The sequence below is a fragment of the Choloepus didactylus genome, chromosome 12 (genome assembly GCF_015220235.1).
Source record: "Choloepus didactylus isolate mChoDid1 chromosome 12, mChoDid1.pri, whole genome shotgun sequence".
In the NCBI taxonomy this organism is placed as follows: Eukaryota; Metazoa; Chordata; class Mammalia; order Pilosa; family Megalonychidae; genus Choloepus; species Choloepus didactylus.
The window spans coordinates 87,536,451-87,552,737 of NC_051318.1; the positions used below are offsets into that span (position 1 = coordinate 87,536,451).

The 16,287-nt window shown below is 34.2% G+C and overlaps 1 protein-coding gene across 1 annotated transcript in view; it reads left to right on the forward strand.

Annotated features, from left to right (window-relative positions):
- Window positions 1–16,287, forward strand: part of NAA16 (N-alpha-acetyltransferase 16, NatA auxiliary subunit) — an 81,252-nt gene that overhangs the window by 34,315 nt on the left and 30,650 nt on the right. The window contains 3 exon segments of the mRNA XM_037800050.1: window positions 9,740–9,812; window positions 13,360–13,529; window positions 13,834–13,986. Coding sequence (XP_037655978.1) covers window positions 9,740–9,812; window positions 13,360–13,529; window positions 13,834–13,986 — 396 coding nt within the window.

The window sequence follows — 16,287 nt, forward strand, 5'->3', positions numbered from 1 at the left end:
TATCACTTTGCCTTATACTGTACTCTCTTCCATATTGTAGTAAAACATTTTATTAAGGATCGAGTCTTGTGATTCCATTATTTACTTATTTACAGTTTTATAAAATATGCATTTTTTCTAAGTATGAACTTTACCTTGTAATCATTTGGCTTGGCTCTCGAGACCCTTCTGTTTCAGTAATGAATTTCGTATAATAAAATACTCTGCTCTAGAATTTGGCATATAACAATAAGATTATAGTTTTAAAAAAAAACCAGAAGCAGCCAAACAGCCAACATGTTCAGAGCAACTCTAGTAGTTTAATGAGAGAAAGGTTTTATGTATATGCTTCCCTGCTGGTGTTCTAAATAATAATGCCAACAAACGATTTCTGTACTGTTCATAGATAAGATGTCCAGTGGGGCAGGAAACCAGATGTATGATTAATTGTTCCAACTGTTCCATATGGTGCACCACTAATACATATTAACTTTTCAGATGAGTAATGTTTACAAGAAATTTATCTTCTCCCTTTCTGTTTTATCTTATAATTTGTACAAGTTTGTAGGACTCTGTCTTATGCTTCCAATTTTTCAAACAGTAAAAGTGCTTGAAAACTTGGTACAAAATTTTAAAAATAATTTTTTATCATAAAAGTACTAGAAACACAATATAGAAAATTTGGAAAATGGATGAAAGATCTAAAAGAAGGGATGGAAAGCCCAAAGAAAACGCAATCATAATGGCAGGTCATTCTGTGTTCATGGACAGGAAGATTTGACATTATTAATATGGCAGTACTACCCAAAACACACCCAACACAATACCTGTCAAAATCCCCGCAGCCTTTTTTGTAGAAATGGATAGAACAGTCTTCAAATTCATAATGGAACTGCAAGGGGTCCTGAATAGCCAAATTAATATTGCGAAAGAAGAACAAAGTTGGACATCTCATCCGTCCCAATTTCAAAACTTCCTACAAAGCCATAGTATTCAAAACAGTTTGGTAATGGTATAAAGATAGACATAAAGGCCAATGGAATGAGATTGAGAGTTCAGAAATAAACCCACACATCTATGGCCAACTGATTTTTGACAAGGGTGCCAAATACATTATTTGGGGAAACAGTCTCCAACAAATAGTGCTAGGAAGATTGGATATCCACTTTCAAAAGAATGATATTTGACCCCTATCTCACACCACATACCCAGATTGGATCAAGGACTTAAACATAAGAGCTAATACCATAAAACTCTTAGAAGAAAACATTGGAGAAACTCTTTATTAACCTTCAATATGATAGTGATATCATAGATTATCAAAAGCATAAGCAACAAAAGAAAAAAAATAGATAAAAAGGACTTCATTAAAGTTAAAACCTTTTTACATCAAAAAACACTATCAAAGTGAAAGACAACCAACCGAGAGAAAATAATTGCTAACCATATATCTGATAAGAATTTAATATCCAAAATGTATAAAGAATCCTGCAACTCAATAATAAAGACAAATGGCCCAACTTAACAATGGGCAAAGGACTTGAATATACGTTGCGCCAAAGAAGATACAGATGGCCAATTTAGCACAGGAAAAGATGCTCAGCATCATTGGTGAACAGGGAAATGCAAATCAAAACCACGATATCACTTCACACCCACTAGGATGGCTATCATTTAAAACATAAGTGTTGGCAAAGATGCACAGAGATTGGAATGCTTATACATTTTTGGTGGCATTGTAAAATGATGCAGCCTCTGTGGAAATCAGTTTGGTGGCTCCTCAGAATGTTGAACTAAAATTGCCACATGACCCAGCAAACCCACTTCTTGGTATATACCCCAAAGAATTGAAAGCAGGGACTTCAACAGATGTTTGTACACCAGTGCTTATAGCAGCATTATTCACAGTATCCAAAAGTTGGAAACAACGCAAGTGTGCATCAATAGATGAATGGATAAACAAAATATGGGCTATACATGCAATGGAATGTTATTCAGCCATGAAAAGGAATGAAGTTCCAGTATATATGGTAACATGGATGAACCTTGAAGACATCATGTTTAGTGAAATAAGCCAGACACAAAAGGACACATATTTTATGATCTCACTTAAATGAAATACCAAGAATAAGCAAATTTCATTGAAGAAGATACTAGATTACAGGTTACCAGGGCCTGGTTATAGGAGGCAGTGGTGGAGAGGAAGGGGGAGTTACTGAAGAGATGCAGTGTTTTTCTTTGTGGTGATGAAAAAGTAAGGGTAATGATGTTGTTGGAGGGTAGCACAATATTGTGAATGTAATTAATACTACTGAATTCTATACTTATAAAAGATTAAAATGTGAAATTTTGAGTTATATATGTTACTACAATAAAAAGTTTTTGAAAAAAACCAACCCAATCATAAACTGCTGCATGAATACCCAATCTAAGAGCATTTTGGATATAATTCCTATTCCTGTTTGGTAATGCTGCCATTATGCAGAATACCAGAAATGGATTGGCTTTTATAAAAGGGGTTTATTTGGTTACAAAGTTATAGTCCTAAGGCCATAAAAGTGTCCAAACTAAGGCATCAACAACAGGGTTCCTTCACTGAAGGATGCTGATGGCGATTGCTGATGGCGTCCGGAAAACCTCTGTTCGCTGGGAAGGCACGTGGCTGGCGTCCGCTCTGGAGTTCTGGTTTTAAAATGGCTTTCTCCTAGGACTTTTCTCTCTAAGCATCTGGGGGGTGTTCTCTTAGTTTATCCTGGGGTAAACTCTGGACTTTATCTCTTAGCTAAATGTCCTTCTGTCTGCATCTCCAAGAATGTCTTAAGTATCAGCGTCAGCAAGTCTGCTTTCAAAGGCTGTCACCATAATGTCTCTTAGCTGCAGCACTGAGCTCCTTCTGTCTGAACTCTTATAGGGCTCCAATGATTTAACTGAGACCCACGCTGAATGGGTGGGAGCCACACCTCCATGGAAATAATCTAATCAGAGTTATCACCTACAGTTGAGTGGGTCACATCTCTATGGAGCAACCTAATCCAAAGGTTCCAACCTAGTCAAGACTAAATACATCTGCCCCCACAAGATTGCATTAAAGAACATGGCTTTTTCTGGGGGACATAATATATCTAAACTGGCACAACTCCTTTCAATGTTTTTTTCCTCTGTCAATTTATTTGTGGTGTATATATGTAGCTGTAGTAATTTAATCCATAAAATTTTGTTTTTTCTTTCCTCTCTATCAACCATAAGCATCTACTATGTGGTATAGTCTTTCTTTTTAATGACCTGGATTTTGTTTTTCCAAGTTTTCACTGTTAAAAAATGTTCTGAATATCTTTGTACACATAGCTTTGCTTGAGATTATTTCCTTCTCCTAACTTCTTAGAATGAATTAATGGGTAAAAGGTATAAACATTTTTGTGGTTTTTGATAAACACTGATAAATTAGTTTCCGTAAGGTTGTAAACACCATTTTATTCTTTGCCACCAGCAATGTGTATGAGAGGTTCACCATACCCTCAACAGTATGGGCTTTTGTTAACTATTCCTGTCTGTGATTGCATTTCTAGGGAATTCTTTTTTTTTTTTTTTTTTTTAATGTAAGAAGGTTAAAATTTTAATGTACCCAGATTTGTTGATCTTTATTTTTCATGTGGAAGTTCATCTATTGTTTCTAAGCTTGGAAACTCCTCTTCCTCTAGAGCAGTGGTTCTCAATTGGGGATGGGAAAGACTGGTTCCTCCAGGGAAATTTGACAATGTCTGGAAACATTTTGTTTTTCTCTGCCAGAATGTTGTCATTTATTGATGTATTTTTTTTAATGCATTTTCCTATTGTGAACCTCAACATACATATACAATAGTGACAACTTCCAAAGCACAATTCAACAAGTGGCCAGAGAGCAAACCTCAAAGAATGTCGTGGGCCACAGCCCCACAACCCCAGCCACCTCCTATTGATGTATTTTTTGATGTTACAACTTCAGCATATTAGAGATTGCTTGTATTTCATGATGTCTTGATTAGTTGGAAACATTTTTGATTGTATGCACTTGAGGGTGGGTGATGGTGCTACAGAAAGACGCCAGCAATGCTAGTAAATATCCTATTTTGCAGCCTCTCACACAACAGAGAATTCCACTATTGACATGTTGGATTAGATAATTCTTGTTATAGAGTCTTTCCTGTGCATTTTAGGATGTTTAGCAGCATCCCTGGCCTCTATCCACTAGATGCCAGTAACATCTTTCCAGTTTTGTTTTGTTTTTTAAACTTGGTAATATCTTTAATGCAATGTAATTCACATACCACACAAGTCACCCATTTAAAGCTTGCAATTCAGTGGTTTTTACTATATTCACATAGTTGTGCAGCCCTCACCATAGTCTAATTTTAGAGCATTTACTTCAAAAGAACATCATCCTCAAAAGAAACTCTACCCTTTAACTATTACCCCCTAACCTCCATCCCTTCTAGGTCTAGGCAGCCACTAGTCTGTCTATAGATTTGCTTATTCTGAACATTTCATATAAGGCCATATATGACCTTTTTTATGGCTTTTACTTAGTATAATGTCTTAGTTCATCCATGTTGTAACATCAATTAGTATTTCATTCCCTTCTATGACCAAATACTATTCTGTTGAACTAAATAATATTCTGTTTAGCTATTCATCAGTTGATGGACATTTGGGTGTTATACCTTTTGGCTATTCTGAACAGTGCTGCTGTAAACATTTGTGTACAAGTTTCTACATGGGCATGTATTTTCATTTCTCTTGGGTGGATACCTAGGAGTGGAATTGCTGAGTTAGCAAAGAGTCATTTGCAGACTCTTTGAGGAACCGCCAGACCGTTCTGGCAGTTTACAGTTTACCAATTTACAGATTTATATTCCCACTAGCAGCTGATGGGTGTTCCAGTTTCTCCACATCCTTTTGATTATAGCCACAATTTCTCTCCTTGTTGATAAATATTGTGCTTAGTTTTCTAATTTGGATTAAAAAAAAAAAAGAAGGGTTCAGTAACATTTAAACCTGTGATTTGCTATCTGTATTATGGAAAACTGTGTATCAGATATGGTATTGTGGGCTTTTGTCTTTAAAGTTAAAGAATTGTTTTATAAGCATCTAAATTTTATGAACATTGAATGTTTCATTCAGTATAAACACATACTTTTATAAAAATGTTTCTGAGTTATCTGTTTATTTAAAGAATTCTTTTAACTCATATATAAGAGAAGCTAGTCAAGGGCAATACTTTGGGAAATTATTTATAGTAATTACTATAAATTGGTATAGTAATATACTAATTATATTTGCCTCTGGTTAGATATTGTTAATGAAAATAAAGCTGCTTCAATCCTGGTCATATATAACTGTGTTAGAAGAAAGTATTTAAATCAGGAAAAGGTGGTTGAACTTGGAAATTTTTTCAATCCATAAGAAATTTGCCTGTATAATTTAAGCTCCTCATTTTGAAGCTTTTCAAAAATGAAGTTTTCATTGTAGGCTTAATACTATTATCAAGAGGAATAGCCATTATACATTAAAGTTTTATAAGAAAGGCATTGAATATACTTTCTAGCTGAGATATAATTAAAAAGTAAACTTAACTGAAATGGGTGCTTTTATCTTAGTGTAAAACTCCTTATAGACTAACTTTCATGCACAGAAACTGGTGAATTGAATTGTCACTCAGTTATTGAGTTAGAAATGACTATAATGTAAGCATTTGTGATTCAAGAAGTATACCTTAATGAACCAGTATGGCCTGTGTTCTTTGTAGGTTTTTATTTAGGAAATAACATATGGACTTTATATTACCTTAACTTGATCTTTCTTTAATAAAGTCTTGTTTTGAAGTTCTGAAGCTGAGATCTGTCTATTCAGTAGTATTCATACTCCTTTATGAAGAACTATGTGAACCTTCAGTATGTGTTTTGCTGTGCTTGTTTACGGAATTAAAACCAATTTCTTAATTTTAAATAATTTATAAGCTGAAACCTGGATTTAAAGTAATATCAACATGTCTTTTTATTAAAACTATTTGCAAGAAAATTAAATATTTTCCAAGGTTAAAGTGTCATATACTTTAGGACAAACTGATGAAACCAAGTAAGAGCACCTGTAACCCGAGACAGCTGTTCTTAATTCACACTCTTGTGCCTTGACACTCTTCTGTTCCCCACTTATAGCCTCTTTCTAACTTTAGAGCAGACCTCTTTACGCTCAGCTATTCTTACTGGTCTCAAAGTCCCTACTTCTGTTTTCTACTCTTGTTTTGGTCCCCTTCTCTCTTAAAAAGTTGTCTTTCTGAGGACAGAGCTGCTTCTAGCTCAAGGTTTGTCTGAGTTCCCTGGTCACAATGAAAGTTTTCTCCTGCTTTTGTTCCTTAGGGGAGATGTTCTTGAATTGTACAACGGCTTTTAAGTTCTGTTTAACAAAGCATTTAAGGTTTGGACTGCTGATAGTTTACAGAATCAAACTTAAGACAAATTTAAATTCAGTCCATTGTTTCTGCTTTTTCTGTCTTACAAACCATACTTACAGAATGATAGTTCTGAATTATCGTTTGCAATCTGTAAAAGAGATTCTGAGGCCATTACAAGTATTATCTGAATATGTCAGCCAAAACTCCAATGAAATCCCAGGCACCACTAGGAAAGAAAACAAAATCATGAAATGTTGTGTGTAAAATCATCAAGAATTTGCCTTTGGGGAACTGCATGATTTCTGGTATGATTCAGAAAATGAATAAAATGGCAATAACGTTGGGAATAAAAAAAAAAAACTGATTTCTTTAAAAATCTGTTTCACTCTAGAAGTACAAAGGCAAATAGTTTTTACAAGCTGCCAATAGATGGCATGCAAAAATATTTACCTCTGTAAGTTGAACAACCTGAGTACTGAATTTCTAAGCCTGGAAAACAGGTTTTTCAGTCATGGATATTCTAAATGAGATTGGTGGTTGTGGTATTGGTTACTGTGGTTTAAAAAAGTCTTATTACCATAAAAAAAATTTTTTTGGCATCATCTTAGATTAGCAGCTCTTAAACTCTAGTGTGCAGACAATAACTCAGAGGGCTTGTTAACAGATTTGCTGCATCCAGAACTTCTGATTCTTTAAGTCTGCAGTATGGCCCCAATAGTTAGCATCTCTACAGTTCCTAGGTGAGGCTGAGGCTAATGCAGGTGATGTTAATGATCTGGGGCTCATACTTTCAGAACCACTGGGTTCTTTGTTGTTTGTTTTGTTTTTTATTAGAGAAGTTACAGGTTTACAGAAAAATCATGCCAAAAATACATAGTTCTCATATACTTCCTCTCCCCCCATTTTAAACACCCTGCATTAATGTGTGGTACATTTGTTACAGCTGATGAAAGAATAGTATTGTAATTTTACTATTAGATATAGTCTGTGGTTTATGTTAGGGTTCCCTGTTTGTGTTGTAGTCTTATGTTGTTTTAAATATTTTATTCTAGTAACATATACAACCTAAAATTTCCCCTTTTAACTATATAGAAAAATATAATTCAGTGCTATTAATTACATTCATGATGTTGTGCTACCATCACCTCCATCCATTACCAACATCCCAAATAGATACTGTACAATTTAAGCATTAACTACCTATTCCCTGTCCTCACCCTGGCCCTTGGTAACCTCTTTTCTAGTTTCTGACTCTTATGAATTTGCTTATTCTAATTATTTCATGTCAGGAACTACTGTTTTTAAACAGTCTTTGTTTTAAAAGTTTTATTTTTGAAACAATACAGCATCTTGGGTGTATTGCTGAATCTAAAAAGAATGGACCCATTTTTAACCACTCTAATACATTTAGTCATATTTTTATCCAGTGTGTATCTATACTTATGTTTTAGTGTACTTATAAGTTTGCCTTTTTTTATGTACCTTTTTTTTTTCTATTTGCTTAAACATTTTTTTCTGCTGTTAAAGTGTAGGCCTATTAGTTTCTCCAGTGCCTTTCTAGTTTAACTCTAGAAGAGAGAGAATTATGCCATAGCAGTGCAACATCACATCAAAGATATGTAACATAGACCTGAGAAGTGTTTCAATTTGTTGGTTTTTGTGTGTGGTGTTTTTTTTTTTTTGTTTTTTTTTTTTTTTACATCATTGGGATGGCCATTAGCTTCATGGACCGTACATACCCTGTGACTTTGTGGGGTGGGTTCTAATTTGGATTCAAAATAAAACTGTTTTTAGCTATGCCTCTTGATTACATGGAGTGCATGAAAAAATTTCTTTCATAGCCATATATACCAAAATCTGTTTAGGAATTTGTGATACATGGTCTGCTCTTCAGTGGCAGTGAAAACAGTAAATTTTAGTTAGTTTGTAAAGAAACCTAAGGAAATAAAATGTGTTTTTCTGAAAAAGTCTAAAGTTCCAGATTTCACAAACTAGTAAGCAGTGTTACCTGATTTAGTAGTCAGGAGCTAAGTTAGGATAGTTGAGTCCTATTTAGATTTCTGAGGTTCAAAATTCATTTTCTCAGATGCTTTAATCAGAAAAATGCAAATAAAGTCTAGTAATAGTCTTTTTAAAAATCCAGTTTTATTTACGCTATCAGGAAAACAGACTTAAAAAACCAACTCATAAATATCAGTAGCATAGAAATTAAGGGATAATAGGTCATTTTAAACCATGATAAAGTAACAATTGTATTAAGTACAGATTCCAGCTTTCTGCCTTTTAGCAGATCAGATAACAATAATAAGCAAAATAGTCATTTTGTACCTTTTCAAACCCTTTTCAGTTTTTTGTAGGGTGCTAACATGATTCGTAAACTGAATAATCCCTGTTGTTAATTTTATGTTTGCCTATTTTTAGATAGTTGTAATAAAACCTTAAAATTATTGAAAAAGAAGATAGCAGTTTATTTAATGTACTGTTTTTTTCTATTTACCTAAACATTTTTTTCCTACTGTTAATGTGTCATCCCATTAATTTCCCCACTGCCTTTCTAGTATAGCTCTAGAAGAGAATTATGCCGTAGAGATGCAACATCACATCAGAGATATATCACATAGATATATTATGTTGAATTTGTCTCTTCATTTTGCAGTTCCAGGAGCATACTGCATTTACAGCGCGGTTTGTAATATTTCCATCTTATCTGAGCATAGCATTGAAATGCACATCTGTTTATCAAAACGATCAGTAGGAACAAAGATAGTTAGGAGTTTATTTCACATTATCTTCTATCAACTCATTGTATAATTTTCATTCGGCTTTTTTTGGTAACTGAGGGACTTTTTAGAAAATATGAATATTTATATCATCTATCTCACAGGGATCTATTAATATTTATATAATGGCTTTACATTATTTATATAATGGCATTATATAACAGTAGGAAACAAAAGGCAAATGTGTTAATGATACTGACACAGATGTGTTTATTGGCCAAAAAAAAAGGGGATTTTGTAATAACTACTGATTATTTTGTCCTTAAAAACCTCAGAAATGAAAAAATTAATGAGGTTTTGTTTTACTATTAATAAAGATAGCAGTGGATTTTCTGTGTTTTTTCTTACTTTCCCTCACATAAAGGAATGTTCATGTTAGGGGAAAAAAGCAGAGGGGAAAAAAGCAGAGGCCCTAGTTATAGTTTAGTTAATTTATAGTTCTGAAATCAGCTGTATAATGTTTTCTAAACCTGAGTGTTTTAATTCACAATAAGCAAAAATAAATACCTTCAATAAAGTATTTTTACATTTTATAACTATGTTTCTTTAACAGGTTTCTATAATCCAGGAACTTGTTACCAATTATGAAGCCTCTCTTAAAACATATGACCTTTTTAATCCTTATGGTAAGTTTAAATTAGATTGAATTAGAATTTTATTACCAACATCAATCCATTTTTAATCCCTTACAGTAATTTTACATTTAGTTTATGTATGGTAATGATTACTTTGTGTGGGAGTTAACTATTTTAACCTGAGAAAACTGGCTTGAGAAGTTGAGTCACTTGCCCAAGATCATGCAGGTAATTTTTAGCAGAATTGGAACCTATTTTTCCTGAACTCTTAATTCTCAGTTCTTTCTACTGTTTTATTACTTTATATTCTTTGGTCTTTTCTCTATTTGTGTGGGCATATGTAAATCAAACAACTTAATTTAGGGAAAAACTCTAGAATGCTTTCAACCATGCACACTAGTCTAGGTTCTTCATCTGTCTTTTTTTTTAATGCAATTTTGTTGAGATATAATCACACAGCATATAATCATTCAAAGTATACAATCCGTTGTTCACAGTATCGTCAGATAGTTGTGCTTTCATCACCAGAAACTTTGAACATTTTCATTACTCCAAAAATAAAATGAAAATTAAAATAAAAAAGAATATCCAAAACATCCTATTTCCCTCCTCTTCTCATTGTTCATTTACTTTTTTTAATACAGTTTAATTGAGATATTCACACACCATACAGTCATACACAGTGTACAGTCAGTTACTCACAGCACCATCATACAGTTTTGCGTTCACAACTGGAATCAATTTTTGAACCTTTTCCTTACTCCAAAATAAAAATAAAAGCAAAATGGAACACCTAAATCTTTCTATCCCCTCCATCCCACCCTATTCTTCATCTAACTTTGTCCCCCTTTTTCCACTCATCTGTCCATATACTTGATAAAGGGAGTGCGAGCCAGAAGTTTTCACAGTCACACAGACACATTATGCAATCTACATAGTTATACAATCATCTTCAGGAATCAAGGTCACTGGGTTGCAGTTTGACAGCTTCAGGTATTTCCCTCCAGCCATTCCAGCACACTAAAGACTGATAGGTGATATCTATATAGCTCATAGGAATACCCTCCAGAGTGACCTCTCGATTCCATTTGAAATCTCTCAGCCGCTGGAACCCTACTTTGCTTCATCTCTCTCCCTGCTTTTGGTCAAGAAGATCCTCTCAATCCCACAGTGCTGGGTCCAGGCTCATCTCCAGGACATTTCCTGCATTGCCAGGGGGATTCACACCCCTGGGAGTCAGGTCCAACGTAGTGGGGAGGGTAGTGAGTTCATTTGCCAAGTGGACTTAGAGAGAGGGGGCCATATCTGAGCAACAAAGAGGCTCTCTGGGGAGGACTCCTAGGCACAATTATAAGTTGATTTAGCCTCTCCCTTGCAGCAACTAGCCTCACAGGGGAATGCCCCCAGATTGAGGGCTTGGCCCACTAAATTGGCAGTCCCCAGTGTTTGCAGGAAAATCAGCAGTAGCCCAGGTGGGGAAGTCCAACACTTCATTTCTCCCCAGCTCCTCGGGGGGCTCTGCAAATATGCTTATACTCTCTGACCATATCACTCTGGGATGTCGGGATTTCACTCCAGCCTGTACAAACTTACTGAATATTAGAGCACAACTTATCAGGGAAATGCTTATTGCAATGGTCTCTAGATTGTAAGCTCTACAGCAGTCACATATATTCCTGAGTTGTAATGGTTGTTTCTAAATCTTGAGATGCTGAGCTCCTTGTGTATAACTTGGTTGGTCTCTGGAACTTTGGGTATCTGTATGTGACATACGAGATTCAGAGCTCAAATGTGGCAGCTATGAAAGTCAGTATTTCCCCATATGACAACTGTTGAAAAATCTGAAAAAGAATTCAGACTTTAATTAGCTATATGAACGAAGAGGATCTGGTTAGGACTAAGGCAAATCAGGCCCAAGGGTAAAGGACAGTACTCGTCTTCTGTCTTTCCATGTCATTGCTCTTTTGTTTTAGTTAGTTTTTAAAAATTTCATCATGAAATAACATACACTGAAGTAAATAGAACCTTTGTGTTCTCATCACTGAGCTTCTATTTATAAAATTTTGCCAGTCTTATTTGAAGTTAGTTTTGTCCACTTTCTGGGATTTTTTAGAGCAAATATTAGACATTGTTTCACCTGTATATACCTTAGAATGTATCTGTAACAGTTTTCAAATGCTTAAAAAAAACAAAACAAAACACAAACATACCCACAGTACAGTCCCACACAAAATTAATATTTAGTACACATTCAATTTTTTCCAGTTATCTAAAAAAGCTCTTTGTACTGTGGTTTATTTGAATCTGGATCCAATTAAGATCCAGACTTTGCATTTGATTATGTCTCTTACGTTCTTTTAATCTAGCACAGCAACCTTCTTCCTCTGTTTAAAATTGTCATTTATTTGTTGAAAGGTCATTTTTCTTGTAGAATAGCCCATATTCTGGATTTGGCAGATTGCCAGCTCATGGTATCATTTAACATATTTCCTTATCCATATTTCTTGAAAACTTGGAGCTAGGCTTACAGACTTGGTTAGACTTAGGTTCCATTTGACTACTCCACAGATGATGCAGTGTACTTTTTATTGCATTACCTCGGGAGTGAACCAAGAAGAATGTGTCTTGTTTTTGTGATGTTAAGATTGATCAGGTTCAGATGTTGTCAGCCTGAGCCTCTGACCTAATGATGTTAGCAGGCATTGATGATCATTCCCTAGGTCCCTCATATCCTTCTAATTATCGTTTCTTCTTCATTTATTAGCTCAGATTCTTATTCTATAGAAGTTTTCCTCACTAAATGTTTGATTCCTCTGAAACGCAGTTTTTTCAAGAGGAGCAGGATAAATGGTTGACTCTGCCTTTATTATTATTATTTTTTAAAAATTTTATGTTAATAGTGTTTGCATTGTCTTCATGTTGTTTGGATGGCTAATCTAGGAGAACTTTCTCTTTGTTCTGAAGTAGTATAGATAAATTACCCTTTTTTCCCTTTCCATCTTGTTATATACCTGAATGCTTTCCTTTCTGAAATCCATTTGGAGATCTTGGTATTTCTTTTTGTGCTCTTGTGTAGTTGGAAAGTACAAGATGGAAAGCAGGATAGAGATCTGCTGATCATATATGACAACTTTTGTTAGAGGACTTGGGCTGTGCTCTCTTTTCTTAGATTTTTTTCACATAGGGATAATTCCCCCTAGTCAGAGGTATATCGTCCTTCCTTTGGGTCATACCTTTCACCTTTGGGTTTCCCTGATTTAATGTGGAGGCTTTGAAAATGCTAGGACCGGCAGTTCTTACCTCTGCTGAAATCTTGTAGTGGTAGTTAGGGACATCTGTTCTCCAAAATTTTTTCCTTTATTTTTTCTGAGGCAGGGATTAGAAGCTAGTCAGACCAGAATCTTATTTCTTTGGATGCCACTTTTTGAACTATGGCATGAAGACATACTTCTTTCTGTTGAAATTGGTCATTTTTGCTGGGTTTTTACTATTTTTTTATAATAATAATTATTATTAATTTCATTATGCAGTGAAAAGGGAATGCCTGCTTTGCTCTATTTGTTCTTGTTCCCTATAATAATTTTTTATTTGTTTGCAGAGTATGGGGAAAAGGAACCTCCAACGACATTACTGTGGGTTCGATATTTCCTGGCACAGCATTTTGATAAACTTGGACAATATTCTTTGGCCTTGGATTATATTAATGCTGCAATTGCTAGTACTCCAACTCTAATAGAATTATTCTATATGAAAGCAAAAATATACAAGGTAAAATCTTAACAATGTGTTTTGAATGTATAAAGAATTCAGGCATTTAAGAACTCAGAACTCTTTCTATTTCTCGTACTCTAATAGTCCTAAGGGATTTTATGTTACATGATTGTGTAACCAGTGTTAGTTGATTCAGTTCTTAGTAAATGTGAACTTTAATTTATCAAAATATTTCTGGATAAATTTGACAGAAATATTGCTAAATTTCTAATATGTCTTTATCATTTTTCTCCTGTTTCTATTGCACCCATATTCTCTTGCTCATACACTGTGATTTCTTTAATGCTTTCACTTTTTATAGCATATAGGCAATCTCAGAGAAGCTGCAAAGTGGATGGATGAGGCACAGTCTTTGGACACAGCTGATAGATTCGTCAATTCCAAATGTGCAAAATATATGCTTCGAGCAAATATGGTAAAAGAAGCAGAGGAGATGTGCTCCAAGTTCACAAGGGTAGGAAATATCATACATGAGCATGTAATTGCCTGAATTAGTAACGTTAAACTTAAGTTCTATGATGATTTGTGAAGTTTGCCACTTAAGTTCCATGCAGATTCGTTGTTGTAATTTTTTTAAATTCCATTTAGCTCATATCATAAGTGTAATTTCTTACTGTGGTTTTCTGAGAGAGTGTGTGTGTGTGTTTCTGGAAGGGGAATGGTAAAAAGCAATAACAGGAGCAAAATAACTTGATACAAAAGTAAATAATATGCGTTCAGAGCTTATATGTAAAACTGTTTACATCCCAAATTCTTTTATCCTGTGACTACTACTTTTTTTTCCATGCGTGTCTTTTTTTTATTACTCGTCTGCCCATACACTGGATAAAGGGAGTGTCATTCACAAGGTTTTTACAATCACACGGTTGTGACTACTTTTAATGCTTTCTTTTTTATATGTCTTACTTTTTAATGCTTGTAGTTCTGTCTATGTAGAACTAACTTTTATGGTCTACTAGACATTCTAGACTATAATTTCTCTGTAGTTGTTGGCCTAATCATCTATTCCTTTCCTTTTATTTCCTATCCCTTTCCACTTACTCTTTGTTATATTATGAAAATAATACAAGTTTATGGTTAAGAATATAGACTAACAGAACAGAATAGAAAGTTCAGAAACAGATTGACACATATTTGGAAACTTGATAAATAGCCAGAGATGCTTTAAAAAATCAGAGACCATATTGCTGGAACAGTTAGCTACCTGTGTTGAAAAAATTGAGATCCCTATCTTATGCTGCACACAAATCAAATCCAGATGGATTAAAGACTTAAGTATGGAAAGCAAACCTTTCAAACTTTTAGAAGAAAATACAGAGTTTTATCTTTAGGGCTTTACGGTAGGAAGTATTTCTTAGGACACCAAAAGTGTCAAGTTCTACAGAGTACAATTGATACACTTGACTATATTAAAGTATAAAATTTACATACAGCAAAAAGTAACCATAAGCAAAGTGAAAAGAGAAACCATAGAGCCGGAAAAGATATTTCCACTCCATGTGATGAAAAAAGAATTTCTAAGGAACTCATTTGAAATAATTATAAAATATACTTTGAATGTGACATTGAGACATAATGAGGAAACCGTGTCTGCAAGTTTGATTTCCAAGTTTTAGTTTAAATACTTTAGAATAGATAATTTACATTTCCAAGTGCAGGTTTTGCTAGTAAGTTATTTAGGTAGGGTGAAAATACCACTGGTCTGTGATGCTAATCTATTGTTAATATAGTGCCGATAAATCACCTTCCTTAAAATGATATCTGGATTGCAATTGTGTCTAGATGTTTATAGAAACATCCCTATAATTCAGAAGCCACAGAATAGCTTGAACTTTGTTGTGTGCAAATTTAACTGTCTGCAAGAATGATGTCATAGGAACATGTAAACACCCAAAAATAAAAAACTCAATTAAAAAAAAGATAAGACTGTACAAATATGGGCAAAGGGTATGAATAGCCAGTACACCAAAGTGGAAAATGGAATGGCCGAAAAAGATTTCTTTATGTGATCAGGGAAATGCAGATTGAAACAGTAAAATAGCATTTTGCACCCATCAACTTGCAAAAATTTACTGACATTACGAAGTATTAAAATGGCCTGTTATATTTAATTTTCATTAACAGCCACTACTTTTTCTGTTTTTCTTATGGTAAAAGGGCTTTCTTATCTGAACCTGTCCAGCTGCTTCTTTTCATTATTTAGAGTAATGCTAATAATTTGCCATTTGTAAGGGGAAAGAGAAAAGTGACACTAATATTTATCAAGCAGTGAGCTAAGTATTTTATATAAGTTATATCATTTAATCTGTACAACCTTGTGATATTATTACCCCCAAATTACAGTTAAAATATTTTTAGAGGGACCAGGTACTATACTGGAGGTCACCCAGCTAGTTATTCATTGGTAGCTTAGTCATGTTTAATTCAAAATTACAGTTTCTTTGTGTTAGATCAGGCCAGATTTGTATACTAGGAGCAGACTCCAAAGTGACTAGTGTTACTAAAACTCAGATGCCATAGAATCAATAGCAGATACAAAGTGATAGATGCAATGTTGGGGGAAAGTATTAGCAAAAATTATGGGTATTAGAAGATAAAAATAAAATTAGGAAAATAGTAATACTGTTTAAGTTCATATAGCAACTTAATTTAATCAAGTGTTTACCTTACACTTTATGACAAGGTAATTTAGGCTCTGAAGAGGTTGACTCATCTTTGATTGCATAGTAAATAGTGCGGTGGACTTCGCCATTTT